Consider the following 17,500-nt stretch of genomic DNA (forward strand, 5'->3'; position numbering starts at 1 on the left):
TAAAAAAGTATATAAGGTTCTCTATCGACAGCGACTCGTGTTCATTAACTACTGCAAACAACCACATGGCGTAATTACGAGGCGAAGAATGCGGAAATGATGCGGGCGCGTACATCGCTACCATAACGCAAATACATATTTCATCGCAATGCTAACGTAGCACTACGCAAGACTGCATCGGCTCGTCTCGACACGCCAGCTGCAAGTAACGACACACGCGCTGCCAGAGGACACGCCCGCACTCGCACTGTATTTCGCGGGCGGCTCGCCACTGCGACGCGATGCCCTCCCTCTCGGCAATGCTGCTTGAAAGACGCGAGGGTGAATCCCGACGCGACCAGCGATTCTACACGTGGAAACAGAACGAGGAAATTACTGGAATACAAATCGATAGCTCAGTCTGGCAGCGAACGAAAAAATGGCTGCGGTAATGACGGAAATCTCTCTAATGATGATGGCAGCGGCGGCGGCGGCGGCCTCGCAGCATAGCGGGAACACAATGAGAAGCGAACTAATACAGCTGCAGGAGAGGAGGTTGTGGTGATACGCCGGCGAGATAACCGAGTAATAAGCGATGCGGGTTACAGGCGAATGGAGGAGGAACAATAGTCATTAGGTTCCTTTATCTATATAATCGTTGCAGTGTATTCGGCCCTTATAGCATTAAACGCTCGTTAAGCTACTTTCACCTACAATTTATAAGCAGCACCATACTTCCTCCCCTTATAGCGTAACACCCTCGAGTTCCCTTCTACAATAATACGGGAAATAGTCACCTTCGCCCCCCCCCCCTCCCCCCCCCAACAAATATTCGTTTCTCTTTTCATCTATGTATATTAACGCCAAGTTTACTCCAGGCGCCGAACTCTTCTTTCAACGACTCACAAAGTTCACTTTGCTTGAGCCGCGCTAGTTTTATTACATCCAAAAGCAGCAGCTTCAGCAGGCTCCTCTTTCCCCCATCCCTCTTCAAGTTCCCCGTCGCCACATGGTGTAGAGGGCGGCACAAGGCGGCGGCGGCGGCGGCGGCAGCGACGGCGTGGTGGCGGCTCCCCCTCGTTACCGACGCAACGTTTCCGTTATTCAACATTGTGCAACGGTGGGGTCACGTCACGGCGCGCCGGTGAAAGTGTTCGTCACGGGCGCACCGCACCGCCTCCACTACCAAGAACGTCGACACATGTACCATCAAACCTGCGTTATTTCGTAAGCGTTTGGGCCACGCATAAAGCAAAGGAAAATAACATGAAATTTAAACGAAAAGAAGCAGAAATAAAAAAAAAATCTATATGAGATCCGGTAACTGTAATTGCAAGACGACGAAACGCCGAGGGAGCTCATCTGGGCAAGGAGCGACATCTTGGTGCAAGAGGAAGATACGGAGGAAGAGGGAGGAGGCAGCGGTGGACCGCGGGGTGGAATGTTTCCTTAATGAGACGGCTCCTCTCATTGTCGGCGTGGTAATGAATGGTGCCGAGAGGGACACGCTCGGGGGGACGGGGGTCCCTCCGGGAAAGTGTGGGTGTGGGAGGGGACTAGGGGACTGTGGGAGTGGGAGGGAAACTATGAGGAAGCGTGGGTGTAAGAGGCCCCGAGAGAAGTGAGGACGTAATAGGTCTTTAGGCGAAGGACCTGCTAGGAGAGTACAGCTGCCTGGGCCCTCTTGGGGGTTGATGGGCGTGAGGGACCCTTATGGAAGTGACGGAGGATGATGGCGGCATGGAATGCTGAGGAGTGTCCCGGCGATGGAGTTGTCAGAGGCCTTCAAAGAGCTATGGAATCTAAAGGGAGGAAGAATGTTGGAGGAGGAAGCCGGAGCCTGCGGTGGGAGAGAAAAGGTAGTTTCGAAAGCTGGCACTAAGGAGGACTGTAGGATTTGAGAGATTAAACGGGTCTAGGTGAGTAGGGGGGGGGGGGTTGAGGAGTGCTGTACAGGGGATGGGAGTAGGGGAGTGGTGGTTAAGGAGAAAGAGATGCGTCGATCGGTGACTGCTTAAGCAAAGATGTGTTAGATTTTTTTCAGTGGAAGTGGATGGTGAAAATGATCAAGATAAAAAAAATGGTGCAGGTGTTGAAAGGAGGTCTAGCGTTGGAGAAGTTGTGGTGTTGTTTAGTGGCGAGGGAAATTTGGAGGCGATAGAGAAGGTAAGATAGAGAAAGGTAAGGTTGGAGGCTGCTTGTGGAGGGGGAAAGAAGTGCGAGGGAAATGCGTTGGGGGAGGGTATGTTGGAGGCTGGCGGGAGGCGGGGTTGTGGGGAGTGAGTGTTGGTGAGACTGCCGTGTGGTCGCCATGGTGCTGTGGATCGATTGCCAGAGCGACGCCGCACCCTTAGTTATGCGTTGCCTTTACAATATCCCCTTTGACCACGTCCTGCCCCAGCCTACAGTATCCTCAGATATCCTACGACTGCATACAGGCACAGATCCGCCGCTTCAGCTTCTGAAATGAAGATCGCAAGAGCCGCCGCCCACTAATGGTTCACCTGGCCACGCTCGAACTTTGTGCATGCTCTTCCTCCACTTCACAAGCGTGCGAAACCTTAGAACATTCCTGTAACGCACACAACGCACCACGCACATTATGTCATTCCATAAGGGGCCGACACGTCATCAAAGTACCTTCCGACAACAGATGTCACAACCACTATAATCATAACAATTTCACTTGTTTCGCCAGGGAAGTCATTCAAAATGTTCTTAATAGTCACATATTACCTCTTTCATGCATACCCACGTATATTTCAAGGCATATAGTGCGTAATATACCATTCCTGAAATAATTTACAGATATTTAATACATTACAGAGCAACTGTCATCTCATAAAAATGTAGATTTAGACCCCTTAATCCATCTACATCTCCCGTGATTCTCGCCAGAACCATGCATCTTCTCTCGTAGGTCCTGCGCATGAGCTACGACAGTAAGCACTGTAGGTGAACTTAGAAGTCCGTCTTGGGCCAGTCCGCCATAACAGAGCTGCGGCAACAGCGCCCTCCTGCCCCATGTTCCTGCTCCACGTCACTCTGGTTACACTCACACGACCTGGCAACCGGACCTGCACCATCTCCCTGCCGCCACTTGCGTTACTTCCTTGATCGATTCCTGATGTGCTGAACATCAACTCCTTTCTCTCGACGTCGATAAAGCATCCTAAAGGAACATGCAGAAGCAAAACCCGAGTTTGCCGGACTCCAAAGGGCGGAGCAGATTAGAGGATGTATTTTTTTTTTTTTTTAACCGGCCTTAGGAAATAACGAGACGCCTTCCGGATGTCCGGCCACGCACGCTACTTTACTGTCCCGTCGCCAGCGTCGCCTTGCACACAGCCCCCCCTCCCCACTGCATCACCTGGCTGGCCTGGGCAGTCACCCAACCAGGGTATCGATAGCCCTCTAAATTAACGGAGGGAATTACCTCTTCAAATACTGGCATCAGTTACACTCTCGCGGCCGCCCCGACGAGGCGTGTGCACACTTTCGAAGACTGAATATTAGAAGCATTACCTTTTTTCCAGGTTGGTTTTCTATGGGGTTTTGGAAGACGACAAAAGTGAGTCATCTGATCGCTCGTTCCACTTTATATGCAAATGAGAGAGATAACAATGTAAAATAAATAAGACAGGGATCGCCTTGATGCGCTGGGAAAGGGTCTCTATGTTCCGTAATCATTTCCTCCAACACGAGCTGACCGGAACGACCAGGGCAACCGGCTGCATTAAACCATATACCGTCGGCTGTACCCATATCAACGGCTCTGGTATTGATGAAACAGTAAGGGCCACGTCCGCCTACCACGCCAGCTCCGAAGAGCGAGCGCGCGCCTGCTGCCGCCTACCACACCCTGGCCTTCAGTATATTCCAATGGACGTCTCTGCATCTTAAACCGGCTGCTTCTCCTATACTGAGTAATCGTCTTAACTCAAACGACCGAAAAAAACGTGTCGCCCCTCCAATCTCTTCTCCATTTTTCCTCCGTTAACGAAGACTGACAAATTCTGTATTCGCTGGTCTCTTTGCTCTTTGTGTGAGACAGGGCCACAGTTCTGCGTATTGCGTATTGGCAATTAGCCCTGGCACTGCGATACCTTAGTGAAGCGTGGTCGCGATGCACGAAACTCCTGCCAGCCAATAATGTGCTGCGTGAGTACAGTGAATTGGATCATCGTAACGGCACTGTAGTATAAAGCTGAGGTGCTGTTATACGAGTCCTATCTCGCTAAAGTTGCTACGACGGGCTTATTCACCGTTCAGCACAACTATATTATACGACGCGACGTTCCTTGATATAATGCTGAGGCAGTACAGAAGGCGACGGGCAGTGTTGAGATGCGGCGTGGCGCTGAGTATTGTCGTGTTGGAATGGGCGTGGTGGTAAGGAGAGCTCCGGGATTTTGTCTGGCGTTATGTAAAGCAGAGATGAGTTGCTGTATGCTGGCGCGGCGTCTAGTGATGCCTGTGGTGGCGCGCGATGTGCGGCGGGGAACAGTGTGGTGTTACAGTGTTTGGGAATAAACTGCAGAGGAGGACAGAGTTTAATATTTCGTTTCATAAAGAGATGCGGTATGTTGTGCCCACAGTATGGTGAAGCCTGACTACAGTATGATGTAATACAGTCCAACATGCGTAGCAATATCATGTGATACTGCATGGTATGGCAGAAGGAATACCACAGAGGGGTTCGCCGGATGAGAATGCATGGTACCGCAGAATGGCAGTGGTGGCAGAATGGTCCAGCTGGCGGCAGACCGGAGGTGGTGGCAGTGGTGGTGGTGGTGGTGGTGCAGGACACCTCAGCACCACCACACGGGGTCCGGTTCTTGATACAGCCTCGCTGCAGCAGTTCTCGGCGGCACAATCGGTCGATGACTCCTACTCTGATAGCTGCACCAAAGGATCATAATATCCCGGGTTATCACAGACACAGTAGCTCACACCATCGCCGTCTGGCCCGAGCTGAGCATCGCCTTCCCGACTCTTATCTTGATCGGCGAACACAGAAGGCGAGAGAGTCCGCGGCGCGAGCACGAGGTTCACCTGGCAGACCGGGCTGTTCGATACTTGGGTGAAGGTGGGGTCCGCTGGGGTCCGCTGGGTGAGGTGCCGGGATACCCAGTGGCCGCCTACGCCCACACCCAGGCATGATAATGATGCGGGGTTTGCTTACGATATACTCGCACATGCCATTACTGACGGTGCTGATACGCATGTAGCGCATGTTGATTATCTACATTTGGGATACTAAATATAAAACCGCTACTTCCTATACAAGAGGTTTCATATAAAAAACCGACAGATAGTAATAAAAAATAAACTCTCTCTCCCTTTGTGTGTGTGTGTGTGTGTGTGTGTGTGTGTGTGTGTGTGTGTGTGTGTGTGTGTGTGTGTGTGTGTGTGTGTGTGTGTGTGTGTGAGCGTAAATGTGAGTGGGAAAGAAGAAGAGGGAGGAAGAGGGAGAGAGGGAGGGAGGAAGAGGGAGAGAGGGAGGGAGGGAGCGGGAGGGAGAGAGGGAGAGAGAAGGAGAGAGAGAGAGAGAGAGAGAGAGAGAGAGAGAGAGAGAGAGAGAGAGAGAGAGAGAGAGAGAGAGAGAGAGAGAGAGAGAGAGAGAGAGAGAGAGAGAGAGTGCGTGTGTATAGCGTGTGTGTGTGTGAGAGAGAGTGTGTGTGCGTGCGTGCATGCGTGTGTGTGTGTGTGTGTGTGTGTGTGTGTGTGTGTGTGTGTGTGTGTGTGTGTGTGTGTGTGTGTGTGTGTGTGTGTGTGTGTGTGTGTGCGCGCGCGCGCCTCATACATACATACTTTGATAGATGCGCACAAATACTACCTCTCCTGGGGGTACTGCAACCATATTTTTAAAACCGATTCATCACATCTAAGAATAATTGCTCGGGCCATTGAAGAACAATAAAGGACACCAAAGGAACGGAATACAATACATCTAAGATAACGCAAGGAGAACAAGCAGATGGATGGCTACATGAGGTACCTGGTCGGGGGATGAACGCCTCCACTCCCCACGCGACCAATAACACGGCAGAGCTTGAACAAACAAGTACATCTTAATTGATGATTACAGAGAAAATGCAATAACACACAAGCTAACGATGTACGCATACTCACTTTGCCCGGGAGAGATCAAATAGGCGTGTCCAAGTAGACTTATTTGTACACTTATTTGTTCCACTTTGGGGGGTGGGGGTGGGGGAGGCAGTTACATAAGGCGGAACTATCTCACTATGAGCAAAACGAGCAAAAATCCGTGACTCGGAGCAGTGCCGATCGTCAGCCATGAAAAGAAGACCCTCTGCGACCCCGCGATGCGCTTTCAATTAAACCTCGTGCATAATGTATGCAACCTATGACGACTTCCCGACCCATGGTCCATCAGCTTAAAGGATGACTCGAAGAATGTGCGAGGTAAGAGCCCGCAACGGTCTACTCCGGATATAAAATCACTCCGTCTTCACCCGACAGTTTTATAGACGATAATCCTGTCTCTAGCCGCGCTGTTCCCAACCTTCCATCTTCCTTCCATTCCCTCCCTGCCCCTCTGCCCCCCCCCCCCACCTACCTACCTACCTACCGACCCTGCCTAGTACGCAATGATGCACTTTGCTGAGCTTTACCTTTTGCTTGACATGTTTCATCACTTAATATCACTTCTGCTCCTTTTCTGTCGACTAAATTTGCCTGTATCATCACCCTACTCTTTACATTTACTTTTCTAGTCACACTTTCCCGAAGATGTTTATGCCAAGAAATCCCTCCGAAACTAGTATGAACCGTGTATAAATCGCACACAGCATTCCAGAAAGACAAATACTCATAAGCCCACCGAATCCTAGCGCGCTTGCATCTCAACGGATTCAAATGGGTTCCTTTACCTCCCGCTGACGTGGCCAGAGCTCATGAGGATCTCCTACCCCTTCTCTTCTCCTTCTTGCTTCCACCGCATCATAATTCCTCACGAAGGGTTTGCAACGTCTCAGAGACCTCTTCTTATGACAGCTTTCGTCCGCGACACATGCCAGGGCATTCGAACGACACTCGGGCTTCGGAATGGGCATCGCGAACACAGTCTTCCCATTTCCTCCGCTCCACACTAATGCCGATAAGCATTACTGGCAGGAACGAGGGCATCTCTCGCCTTCCACGTGCGTCTCACTTTGCCTGCCTCACCACGTTTGCCACCCGACGCCCATCCCTTGCCGCAACCACTACTACCACCCACCTGCCGCCACCCACATGTCACCGAGATGGCCACGTGGACCGGAGTCGGGACACCTGCTCAACACTGGCCCCACTCGAGAGCCCTGGCCAAAGGCTTTCCTTACACTCAGCCTGTTCCTCCTCAATAAAACCTTGCGTGTTTCTTCCCTCGCTGCATAGACTAAGGGTCGTCTTAATCCAAAAAAAAAACGTATCTTAAGGATCACCTACAACAACGTTGTGTGAAAGTGAAGTTAAAAGAAATCCTGAAAAAGTAATAGGACTGAGAAATGGGAGTTCGGGCCGTCTCTCACCTTGCCGGGTGATCTGCGCAACTACCGTAGCGTGATGCAGAAGGTGAACCACATGCGTGACATGGACCTAAAAAATAATTACCCCTAACAAACTTTCGGGTCGGCTTCCCCAAGTTGCCGAAATGAAAATATTTTTTTTCTTCACAGAACAATATAAACTACTAAATGAACAGTATCTATTGCTTTCAGAGAGTACTTACAGTTCGATTTATTTTCTACAGTAGTCACACATTATCTATCAGTTGTGAATGGAATAAAACACGTGTGCACAAACAAGAGAGGGACCTTTCTTTGAAATCCGTAGGGTTAATAGGTCTTGTACATTCAAATGACATGACGCATAGGTATATGACGAATACTTCACAGTGAGGCTACAAGATCGTGAAGGTGTTGACAGGATACTGCACAACTCTTGTTTAAATTGCTGATGATTGCCAGCGTCATCACCTCCTGCTTACACGCCGAAGAAACTCAGTCAGCGCTCCCTGTCGATGTTCCCACTGGAAGTCTCTCCTGACGCTCTACTAAACCCAACCTCCACTCTGCCCACTCATTTGTAATAGGACGCGAGTATCCACCGTTCTCATCATAGACCTTATTACACTACATTCTCATCGTAGACCCTATTACACTACCGAGATCTAAGACGCCTATAGCCCTTAAAACCATACACAATAAAATATGAAAGCAAGAGGGGGAGGGGGGGTTATTACATCTACGCAGGTATAAGACATGGGATGAGTTTTGCGAAGAAAGTAATAACATGTGAGATTACAGAACCGCTGGGCAACAACAGTAAGACACAGGGAGGGCAAATGAACAGAGCAAAGCTGGGAAAGAATAGATTAAGAATTCTGGCGACAGGGTGAGATGCTGCGACAGCAGGGGTGAGACGCGAGGAGGCACAGGGCACGGAACACGGAGATCCCTGACAATCAGCGTCCCACACGTTTATATACTTACACAATTCTTCTCTATCTTTCTATAATTACAAACTATATCAAATATGTACGAGACTTGACATAGGCGCGTGGCGGTACGAAGAAAACGGGGGAAATTCTATAATTACAAACTATATCAAATATGTACGAGACTTGACATAGGCGCGTGGCGGTACGAAGAAAACGGGGGAAAATGCGAGGAGAAAGTACAAAGCGATCGGAAACTATGTCTTTTGTAGAATACGTGGAGCCCTTTGGTGATTCGCGCTCTCTCACATCCCGGGCGCTTATAGGTTGTCGACAGGGGCTTGGCGGACCAAAGGTTGTTTGGGAACTATGGGACGGCTGTCAGGGGTTCAGCGTGGGCAGTGGTTGTCGGGGAGACATCCTAGGTGAGGTAGTAGCGGCTAGATGGTTACCACAGGAAAGAATTTAAGGTTGGTGAGGCTGCGTGTTGTTATGGGAGATAATTCGTGGGGAGGAGGAGGAGGAGGAGGAGGAGGAGGAGGTTATCGGATTAAAACTAAGCTTCAAAGATAGAATAAACAAGCATTGTGGGACAGAAAACGGCTGCAGGATTCCAGTTAGCTCAGTAATTGGACACAAAAATATTTAGCGAGAGAAAAAAGGAACTCCGAAAGCAAGTACTTCATATCAGATTACCAAGGCAGCGATATAATGTGCCATGACTCAGCACATCTGTTTCAGCGACACAGGATTCAACCTCAGCGAATGCTAGAATACCTGCAAAGAATAGGCCTCTACAATCTGGAAATAAATGGTAATGCGCTATCACGTACAGGGAATGGTCACCCAAGAACCGTCTCCACCAGAATTAAGCACAATGCCATATGTAGCCTCGTTGAACATCTTAATAAAGCCGTCTTGCGGAGCCGAGAAGCATCGTGTATGAGCATGGCCTCGTGCACAAGACGCCTTATTCGCCTTTCTTCACACAGCGCCACAAGTTAATCCCTTACATGGCGCACATGTATTTCCAATTGACGATACACGACGCAGAATTGAACAATCATCGTTGCTTCTACAGATGTGTGTGTGTGTGGGGGGGGGGGGGGGCAGTCGATTCGTTGCGCCGCGTGTGGGAGGGTGACTGACGCAAAATAGTTAAGGAAACTATTAACACAAACCACTCGGTCTCTTAACTAATATAAATTTCAAAATTGAAAATCTATTCTGAATATTTGACGATCTTACATCACATATATCATTCGAGCTGCCATTTATCAGCACTACCGACGACGTGTCACGAGGCACCACATACAGCCTGGCCTAGACGAATACGCAATAGCTGTAGCCTGAGCCAGACTCAAATCTGAAGAGTAACGGCAGGACCTTGAGCGCCCCGCCACCACCACTACCGTCATGTGGTGCAGAGGTGAAGCTGGTCTCAGAATATGTTGTGCGGTGTGTGGTGCTGATGCAATATGTGATGCAGGGGAAAAAAGTGTTTGCATTGTGAAAGCGAGTTACAGCTCACAATTCTATAAAATATAAGCCATTTAAGCAATCCCTAGCACTAATTTCCCAAAGCGAGAGCAGACAAGGATGAAGGGAACAGCACAGGACGAGAAGGCAGGACAGCTGCTGCCCTTAGCTACGGTCAAGCATTTTACAGCACCAGGAGATCGGTAGCTCGACCAACATCAGGGTTGCACAGCGAGTCGTGACGGCTCCTACCACCAGATCACAGGGTCGCGCCATGTCCCTCCTCCATAAACGGCGACCGCATGGACCCCGGGGACTGATCCTACTTTGGAAAGGGGCATCTCTGAGGGATGTTAGGGGCTTCCGAAGAGAAAGTGTGAAGAGCAGAGGCTGGGAGGAGCGGTGGGAAACCTGGAGATGTGTAAAAAATTGTTTCCCGGAAATATGGGGCACTTGAGAGAGAGAGAGAGATGGTCGTTGGGACGAGGGCACAGAGGGGAAAGGGGGAGTGGTGCATCAAGAGAACCGACATCAAAAGTGTGATGATTCTCGCGCCTGACAACGCCAGTGGGACGGCTGGAAAAAGTTTAGACGATTAAAAGTGACGCGAGGAAATCTAGAACACTCCGTGCGAATAAGAAGCTTCGTGGGCTTCGTTATTTCGTCGCAAAATCAGCGCAAGCTTTCTTACAATATGCTCAATGGAATTCGATTCAAAAACATGCAGCTAAACATGGGCGAAAAATAACCGCCCCCTAAAAAATCACGATAACGATAATGATCAAATAATTAACAATTATCCATAACAAAATAAATATACTAATAACAAGAATAATATTCCCACAAACTTCCTCCTGCGTAGTTCCACCACCCTCCCCCATCCCCTCCACCCTGGCCACCCCCACCCTCCCCCATCCCCTCCACCCTGGCCACCCCCACCCTTCCCTTTCCCATCGTCATCAATGATACGGACTGTCGCTTTCTCTGTACGTGCAACGCTGAATATCCCCGCCGCCACATCACTGAGTCTCCCCTCCTCTTGGCTGGAGATCTATGGCGCGTCTCCCCCCCCCCCTCAATCCCTTCCTTCCAGTCCCGGCAATCAAGGCGCATTATCGAAAATTCTGCAATTTGGGTGAATCTCTCCACTCCAATTGCTAGCATCAATAAGCCTCTAACGATGACCGGAGCGACACGAAAAATATACCATCTTCCTATTCCGTCCGAGTGCGGAGGCACCTTTGAGCAATGTTCAACCATCCTCCTTCTCTCCCTCTCTCCCTCTCTCCTCTCTCTCTCTCTCTCTCTCTCTCTCTCTCTCTCTCTCTCTCTCTCTCTCCTCTCTCCTCTCCATCCCTCTCTTCTCTCCCTCTCCATTTCTCTCCACCCTTCTCCCTCTCCCTCTCTCCATCCCTCTCCCTCTCCCTTTCTCTCCATCCCTCTCCCTCTCCCTCTCCTTCTCCCTATCCCTTTCTCTCCATCCCTCTCCCTCTCCCTCTCCCTTTCTCTCCATCCCCTCACAGTCTTTCGTCCTCTCTCTATCCCCTCTCACTCTTTCTCTCTCTCTATCCCCTCTCACTCTCACTCTCAGTCTCACTCTCTCACTCTCTGTTTCTATCCCCCTATCTCTCTCTCTCCCTCTATCCCCTTATCTCTCTCTCTCTATATATATATACACATACCCGTATCTCTCTCTCTCGCTACCGCTCTCCCTCTCCCTCTCCCTCTCCCTCTTTCTCTCCCTCTCTCTCTCTCTCTCTCTCTCTCTCTCTCTCTCTCTCTCTCTCTCTCTCTCTCTCTCTCTCTCTCTCTCTTTTCCCTCTCCCTCCCCCTCCCCCTCTCTCCCTCTCCCTCTCCCTCTCCCTCTCCCTCTCCTTCTCCCTCTCTCTCTCTCTCTTTACCCCCCACCCTCTTCTCTCTCTCTCTACCCCCTCTCCCTCTCTCTCTCTACGCCCTCTCTCTCTCTCTACCCCCTCTCTCTCTCTCTACCCCCTCTCTCCCTCTCTCCCTCCCTCCCTCTCCCTCTCCCTCTCCCTCTCCCTCTCTCTCTCTCTCTCTCCCTCTCTATCCCCCCCTCTCTCTCTCTCTACCCCCTCTTTCTCTCTCTCTCTCTCTCCCCCCCTCTCTCTCTCTCTCTCTCTCTCTCTCCCTCTCCCCCCCCCTCTCTCTCTCTCTCTCTCTCTCTCTCTCTCTCTCTCTCTCTCTCTCTCTCTCTCTCTCTCTCTCTCTCTCTCTCTCTCTCTCTCTCTCTCTCTCTCTCTCTCTCTCTCTCTCTCTCTCTCACTCTCACTCTCACTCTCACTCTCACTCTCACTCTCACTCTCACTCTCACTCTCACTCTCACTCTCTCTCTCACTCTCTCTCTCTCTCTCTCTCTCTCTCTCTCTCTCTCTCACTCTCACTCTCACTCTCCCCCATCCCCTCTCTCTCTCTCTCTCTCTCCCTCTCTCTCTAACCGCCCTCAACAAGCCCAATGGAGAGACACGCACACTCGCCACTACCTTCCTATGAGCGCCATATCTTGACGAGCTTCTTGTTGGCTTGCACAGAATGTGGAAAAAAAACAATACGAATCACAACGCCTCGCCACCGCCTGTTATGACGGGTCACGGCTGCGCGGGGCTACAGATAGGACTCCCGATCGTCTCGGTGAGTAAGGGAGGATAGGATACCTGCGGCGAAGGAGAGTGACGAGGAGGAGGAACTAAGGGAAAGGATGAAAACAGGGAAAGTGAAGCGAGGATGGGGAGGGCGGGACGGAAGAAGCGAACCCGTTGGAAGTATATAAAGAAAAAAAAAAAAAAAAAGAAAAAAAAAATATATATATACATATATATATATATATACATATATATATACATATATATATATATATATATATATATATATATATATATATATATATATATATATATACATATATCTGGAAGACAGGGTATAAAGGGAGGGAGTGATGGAGTAAGGCGGGAGGTGCGATGCAGGGAAGTAAGAATAATTTGTTATTTCTCTAATTTGCAGAAAGAGGAAAGACGTCAGAGAAAGGGTAAGAGGGTGCAAGTTGGAAGAAGGCAGTTACAACAGACAGCGTGTCCTTGCTTTGAGCTGACGGCTCGGGGCGACCACCGCTCACAAGGTCACCAAGCTAACATCACACTCACCCTCACCCTCCTTCTCCTCTTCTCCCCCCCCCTCCTTCCTCTTTCTCTCCTCTTTCTCTCCTCCTCCTCCTCCTCCTCCTCCTCCTCCTCCTCCTCCTCCTCCTCCTCCTCCTCCTCCTCCTGTTCCATTCTCTTATCTTATCTTCTCAATTCTCCTCTCCTCCTCCTATTCCTATTCCAACTCCTACTCCACTATACTTCCTCGCTCTACTCTCTCTACCACTGCCCGTTATGAAATCGCTCCCCACTGCTCTTCATTCGTGATGCCATTTTCCTTTCCGAATAAATGTGCTGCAATATCTAGACATCAAGGCACTCTTTGTACATCTTCTGGCACTACGAAGGTTATTTAAACATCAACTGCTATATGTATCTTCTAAGGGCCAGCAGACCACACAGTTTGCCAGTGAGTGTTACATACATCTGCCAATACATTAGTCGAAGATTCATATACTGTGATGCTGAATAGACAGATGACCAATACGACACTTCCTTCGTTTGGACCAGGAAGGTGAGCCATCTATGGGTCGCCATGGTCGGATGAGACTCTGGTAAGCTTTGACCTTCGTCAAATACATGGCCATTCGTGAGAAAGTGTGTAAAAATAACAGTACTACCTGGTTGAGTAACAAGAAGGCGTGCTTTAACGCAACTTGAATTCTAGTGACACACAGGCAGGCAGCCCTTCTCCTTTTTTCTTTACAAGATACTATCACTGGCAAAACAGCTACACAAAATAACGCTGAGGACTATACTTACAAAAATAAATAAGTGTTAAAATATGAAATAATAAATCTCACGCGATAGCCGTTGCTAGTAAAATTTATATCGCCTATCCTTGTGCAACGCGTTATTTAAAGTGAGGTTGTCTGTGCATAAGCGCAATAAATGCTCCGATTACATAAGTGCGTCGAGGCAGCTATGTCCAACGGGAGAGGCATCAGGAGGCAAGGCATGCGCGAGGCAGAGACTCCACTACCCCGGAAATGGGTGACTAGGCCAAGGTTTTGTGCTCTCACGTGCTTGCCGGCCCTCCTCCTCCTCCCCTCACATTTTGCTGTCCGCTCACTCGCTGTACGACCCACCCTCTCCCCTCACCCTCTTACGTTCATCCAGTTGCCCTCCTGACACTTATCAAAAAATCCGATTTCTTCTCATCCCTACATTAACCTGCCGACAGAGCTCAGTCGGTTGCGTATGTACAACCGCAGGGATACAATAATATGGAAGCTGTTGGAAGGTGTTTCCGTGCTCCTCACGCTGCCACCTGCCCACTGTGCGTTGAAGGTGAAAGTGCCCACGCGAAGCCTCTCCGGGTTCTTAATCATGTCGCTACTGGCGGGTTTTCGTCTTCGTGGTCTTGAGCTCCTTGGCAGGCTATATCTCAGAATAAGACCGTGGCCATACTCCCCCCCCCCCTTCCATTTCGTGAAAAGTCAAAATTTGAACGCAATGAAGGAACAGAAATCGTGCCTAAGCGAGCCTGGTGAGGTTTGCATAGTAACGCCCACATGCGGAAAAAAAAGACTTCTTCCACCCATGCTTCCCCCACCTTTCCCTCTTAACCACCTTCAATTCTGACGGACATTACTACAGGGGGCTTCTCGTGTACAAAACAAATCGGAAAGGCAAGCAAACACCTGCTCCTCTTAATCTAATACCCCGAACCAAGCCCCTCCCACCATTCACCTGCCCACTCCCCTCCCATCCCCCTCCTTCCGAACGCCGGCCTCGCCAGGGCCACCACCTTCAGGACTTGCTCCCAGCTCCCCGTCTCGCGCTCACGTGTGAGGAATCTTTATCACGAGGACAGCACCGCCAACGCCAACGCCACAGCACACGGCGGTCGAACGGATTGTGTTCCTATGTCCACAACACAGTGAGAGGACGGGGGAGGGGGCGGGAGGGTGGGGCGTGACTGATCCTGCAGGCGGCCACGCAGAAAGCGGCATTATTCTGAATTTACAAGTGTGAAATGCATTGGAAGACCGGATGCCCAGTCTTCCCCCTGCACCACTCGATGCTTGATGTTTAATAATAAAATAGTGATGATAGTCTACACATACAAATATTCTCTTCCTTGCTTCGCGATTGCCTGTGCCCACTCAATCTAACCCCGGCACTAGTCAATAGCCAAATCAAGTCAAAGGAGAGACGCAAAGACTGAAGATAAAAGGAAAGAAGGAATGGGTAAAAGAGGGAAAAAGAGACAAATCTCCCGAACACTTTTCTCACAGACCTCCTCAGCGGTTTCCTAACACGCAGAGTCTTAAAAGCGGAAGATGGACTGCCGAGTCGAGGGAGCCAGCGAGCGGTCGGTCGGCCGGCCGGCCGGTCGGGCAGGCAGAGGGAGGGAGTGAGTGAGTCTGGTGCAACAGGTGGACACAATTACACCTTAACGCAGTGCTTGATGGCCGCCTAGCTCCCCTCTCTCCCCCATCCTCACTGGGGGAGATGACTCGTCGTGCCCGATGAGGAAGCTGACTGGCCTTGTTCTCAGCATATACATCACCTACGACACCGCTACGGACCCCGAAGGGTATTTCCACGAAAATTTCCATTGATAAATATCCCTTGTTTCGAAACACGTCGTTTGTGTATGAGTGGGACACTCTGATCAAAGGACAAAGAAATACAAGTGGAAAATGACGGCGAGAGAATATGGTGGAGGAAAGAAACAAAGTGAACGCAACAAACCTGATATCTCATCCGCAAGCAGTTACCTCAGGTTTCCTTCATCGAGTCTATTTCGTGGAATGCAGGAAGAGGAAGGAAGGAAAGAAGGAAGGAAGGAAGGAAGGAAGGAAGGAAGGAAGGAGGGAGGGAAAGGAGGGAGAAGGACAGTAGGAAGGAAGGACGGTAGGAAGGAGGGTAGGAGGGAGGGAGGGAGGAAGGGAGGGAGTGGAGGGAAGGAAGGGAGGGAGGGAAGGAGGGAGGGAGGGAGGGAGGGAGGGAGGGAGGGAGGGAGGGAGGGAAGGAGGGAGGGAGGGAGGGAGGGAGGGAGGGAGGGAGGGAGGGAGGAAGAAGGTAAGGTAAGTAGGTAGGTAGGTAGGTGGGAGGGGGATGGAGAGGGAGAAGGAGAGAGAGAGAGAGAGAGAGAGAGAGAGAGAGAGAGAGAGAGAGAGAGAGAGAGAGAGAGAGAGAGAGAGAGAGAGAGAGAGAGAGAGAGAGAGGAGAGAGAGAGAGAGAGAGAGAGAGGGGGGGGGAAGAGAGAGAGAGGGGGGGAAGAGAGAGAGAGAGAGGGGAGGGGGGGAGGGTGCCAAGTCCTTACCAACACCCTCCCCCTTCCTCCAATAAGCATACGAGCAAGGGATGGAAGGTCTAGGATGATTCTGCCACGCTTAAGACGCCACCAGCCAATAGGGTCTGAACGGCAGGGAGGGGAAGGGAAGGGCAGGGTAGGGGTATGAGGGGAGGGGAAGGGAAGGGAAGGGTAGGGGTAGGAGAGGAAGGGAAGGGTAGGGGTAGGAGGGGAAGGGAAGGGTAGGGGTAGGAGGGGGAGGGAAGGGTGGGGATAGGAGAGGAAGGGAAGGGTAGGGGTATGAGGGGAAGGGAAGGGAAGGGTAGGGGTAGGAGAGGAAGGGAAGGGTAGGGGTATGAGGGGAAGGGACACCTAGTGCCGAGGAGCTTCCTTAGACGCACCTGGATTTCCGCATACAGTATCACGCGCAGCGGTGGGTAGGCGGGGGGCATCCTAGCCTTCGCCCGCCTCAACGAAGGACGATTGGTTTGTATGAGTGAAAGCTTAATGGGGGGAGGGGGGAGGGGAGGGGAGGGGAGGGGAGGGGGGGGGGGAAGGGGAGGGAGGAGTATAGGCGAGGGGCGAGGGAGGAGTGACCGGGGCGAGGTTGGGGTTAGGGAGGGAAATGAATATATGTACGGAAGGAAGGAGGAGGAAGCATGGATTGAGGAGGGTGGAGGGGAGTGAGGGGAGGGAGGGAAAGAGAAGAGAAGAGATGTAAAGGAGGGAGAAGGAAGCATGGACTAAGCAGAATGAAGAGGGGGGGGGGAAGGGAGGGGGGTCGGTCGTGTCTTGTACAAACGAGGGATGGAAAGGGGCTGAGGGTGGACAGGGGGGATACACGGGAGGGAAGGAGGGAGGGAGGGAGGGAGGGAGGGAGGGGGACGTACCTGGTTGACCGTCTGCTGCAGGATGGCGCACTTGTCCGGCTTGACAGAGAGCGAGCTCATGTCAGAGGCGATGCTGGCTTGGATTAATTCTGCCAGCTCCTCGATGTACGTGTTCTCCTGCTCTCGACGACGCTTCTCATTAAGGCACTTGTTGCTGGAAAAACAAACAGAAAGAAGACCCATCAAGAACCGTAACACAAAGAAGGTTAGGAGAGAAAGGGATCGATAGGAAGGGAAAGGGAAGACAGTGCCCCTAATGCAGTATATTGTACATTTCATCTTGCCAAGGAAACACCCGTAATATGGG

The 17,500-nt window shown here is 50.7% G+C and overlaps 1 protein-coding gene across 39 annotated transcripts in view; it reads right to left on the reverse strand.

Annotated features, from left to right (window-relative positions):
* LOC122264083 (uncharacterized) overlaps positions 1-17,500 on the reverse strand; it is a 235,876-nt gene that overhangs the window by 45,368 nt on the left and 173,008 nt on the right. For 33 of the 39 annotated variants that reach the window (XM_043032792.2, XM_086538123.1, XM_043032826.2 and 30 more), the window contains one exon: positions 17,194-17,347. The exons of the other annotated variants lie outside the window; for them this stretch is intronic. In XM_043032792.2, coding sequence (XP_042888726.2) covers positions 17,194-17,347 — 154 coding nt within the window. The remainder of the gene's footprint in view (positions 1-17,193; positions 17,348-17,500) is intronic. 39 annotated transcript variants of the gene reach the window in all.

This window comes from Penaeus japonicus, unplaced genomic scaffold (genome assembly GCF_977035675.1).
Source record: "Penaeus japonicus unplaced genomic scaffold, GWHDUDI00000001_assembly GWHDUDI00000006, whole genome shotgun sequence".
In the NCBI taxonomy this organism is placed as follows: Eukaryota; Metazoa; Arthropoda; class Malacostraca; order Decapoda; family Penaeidae; genus Penaeus; species Penaeus japonicus.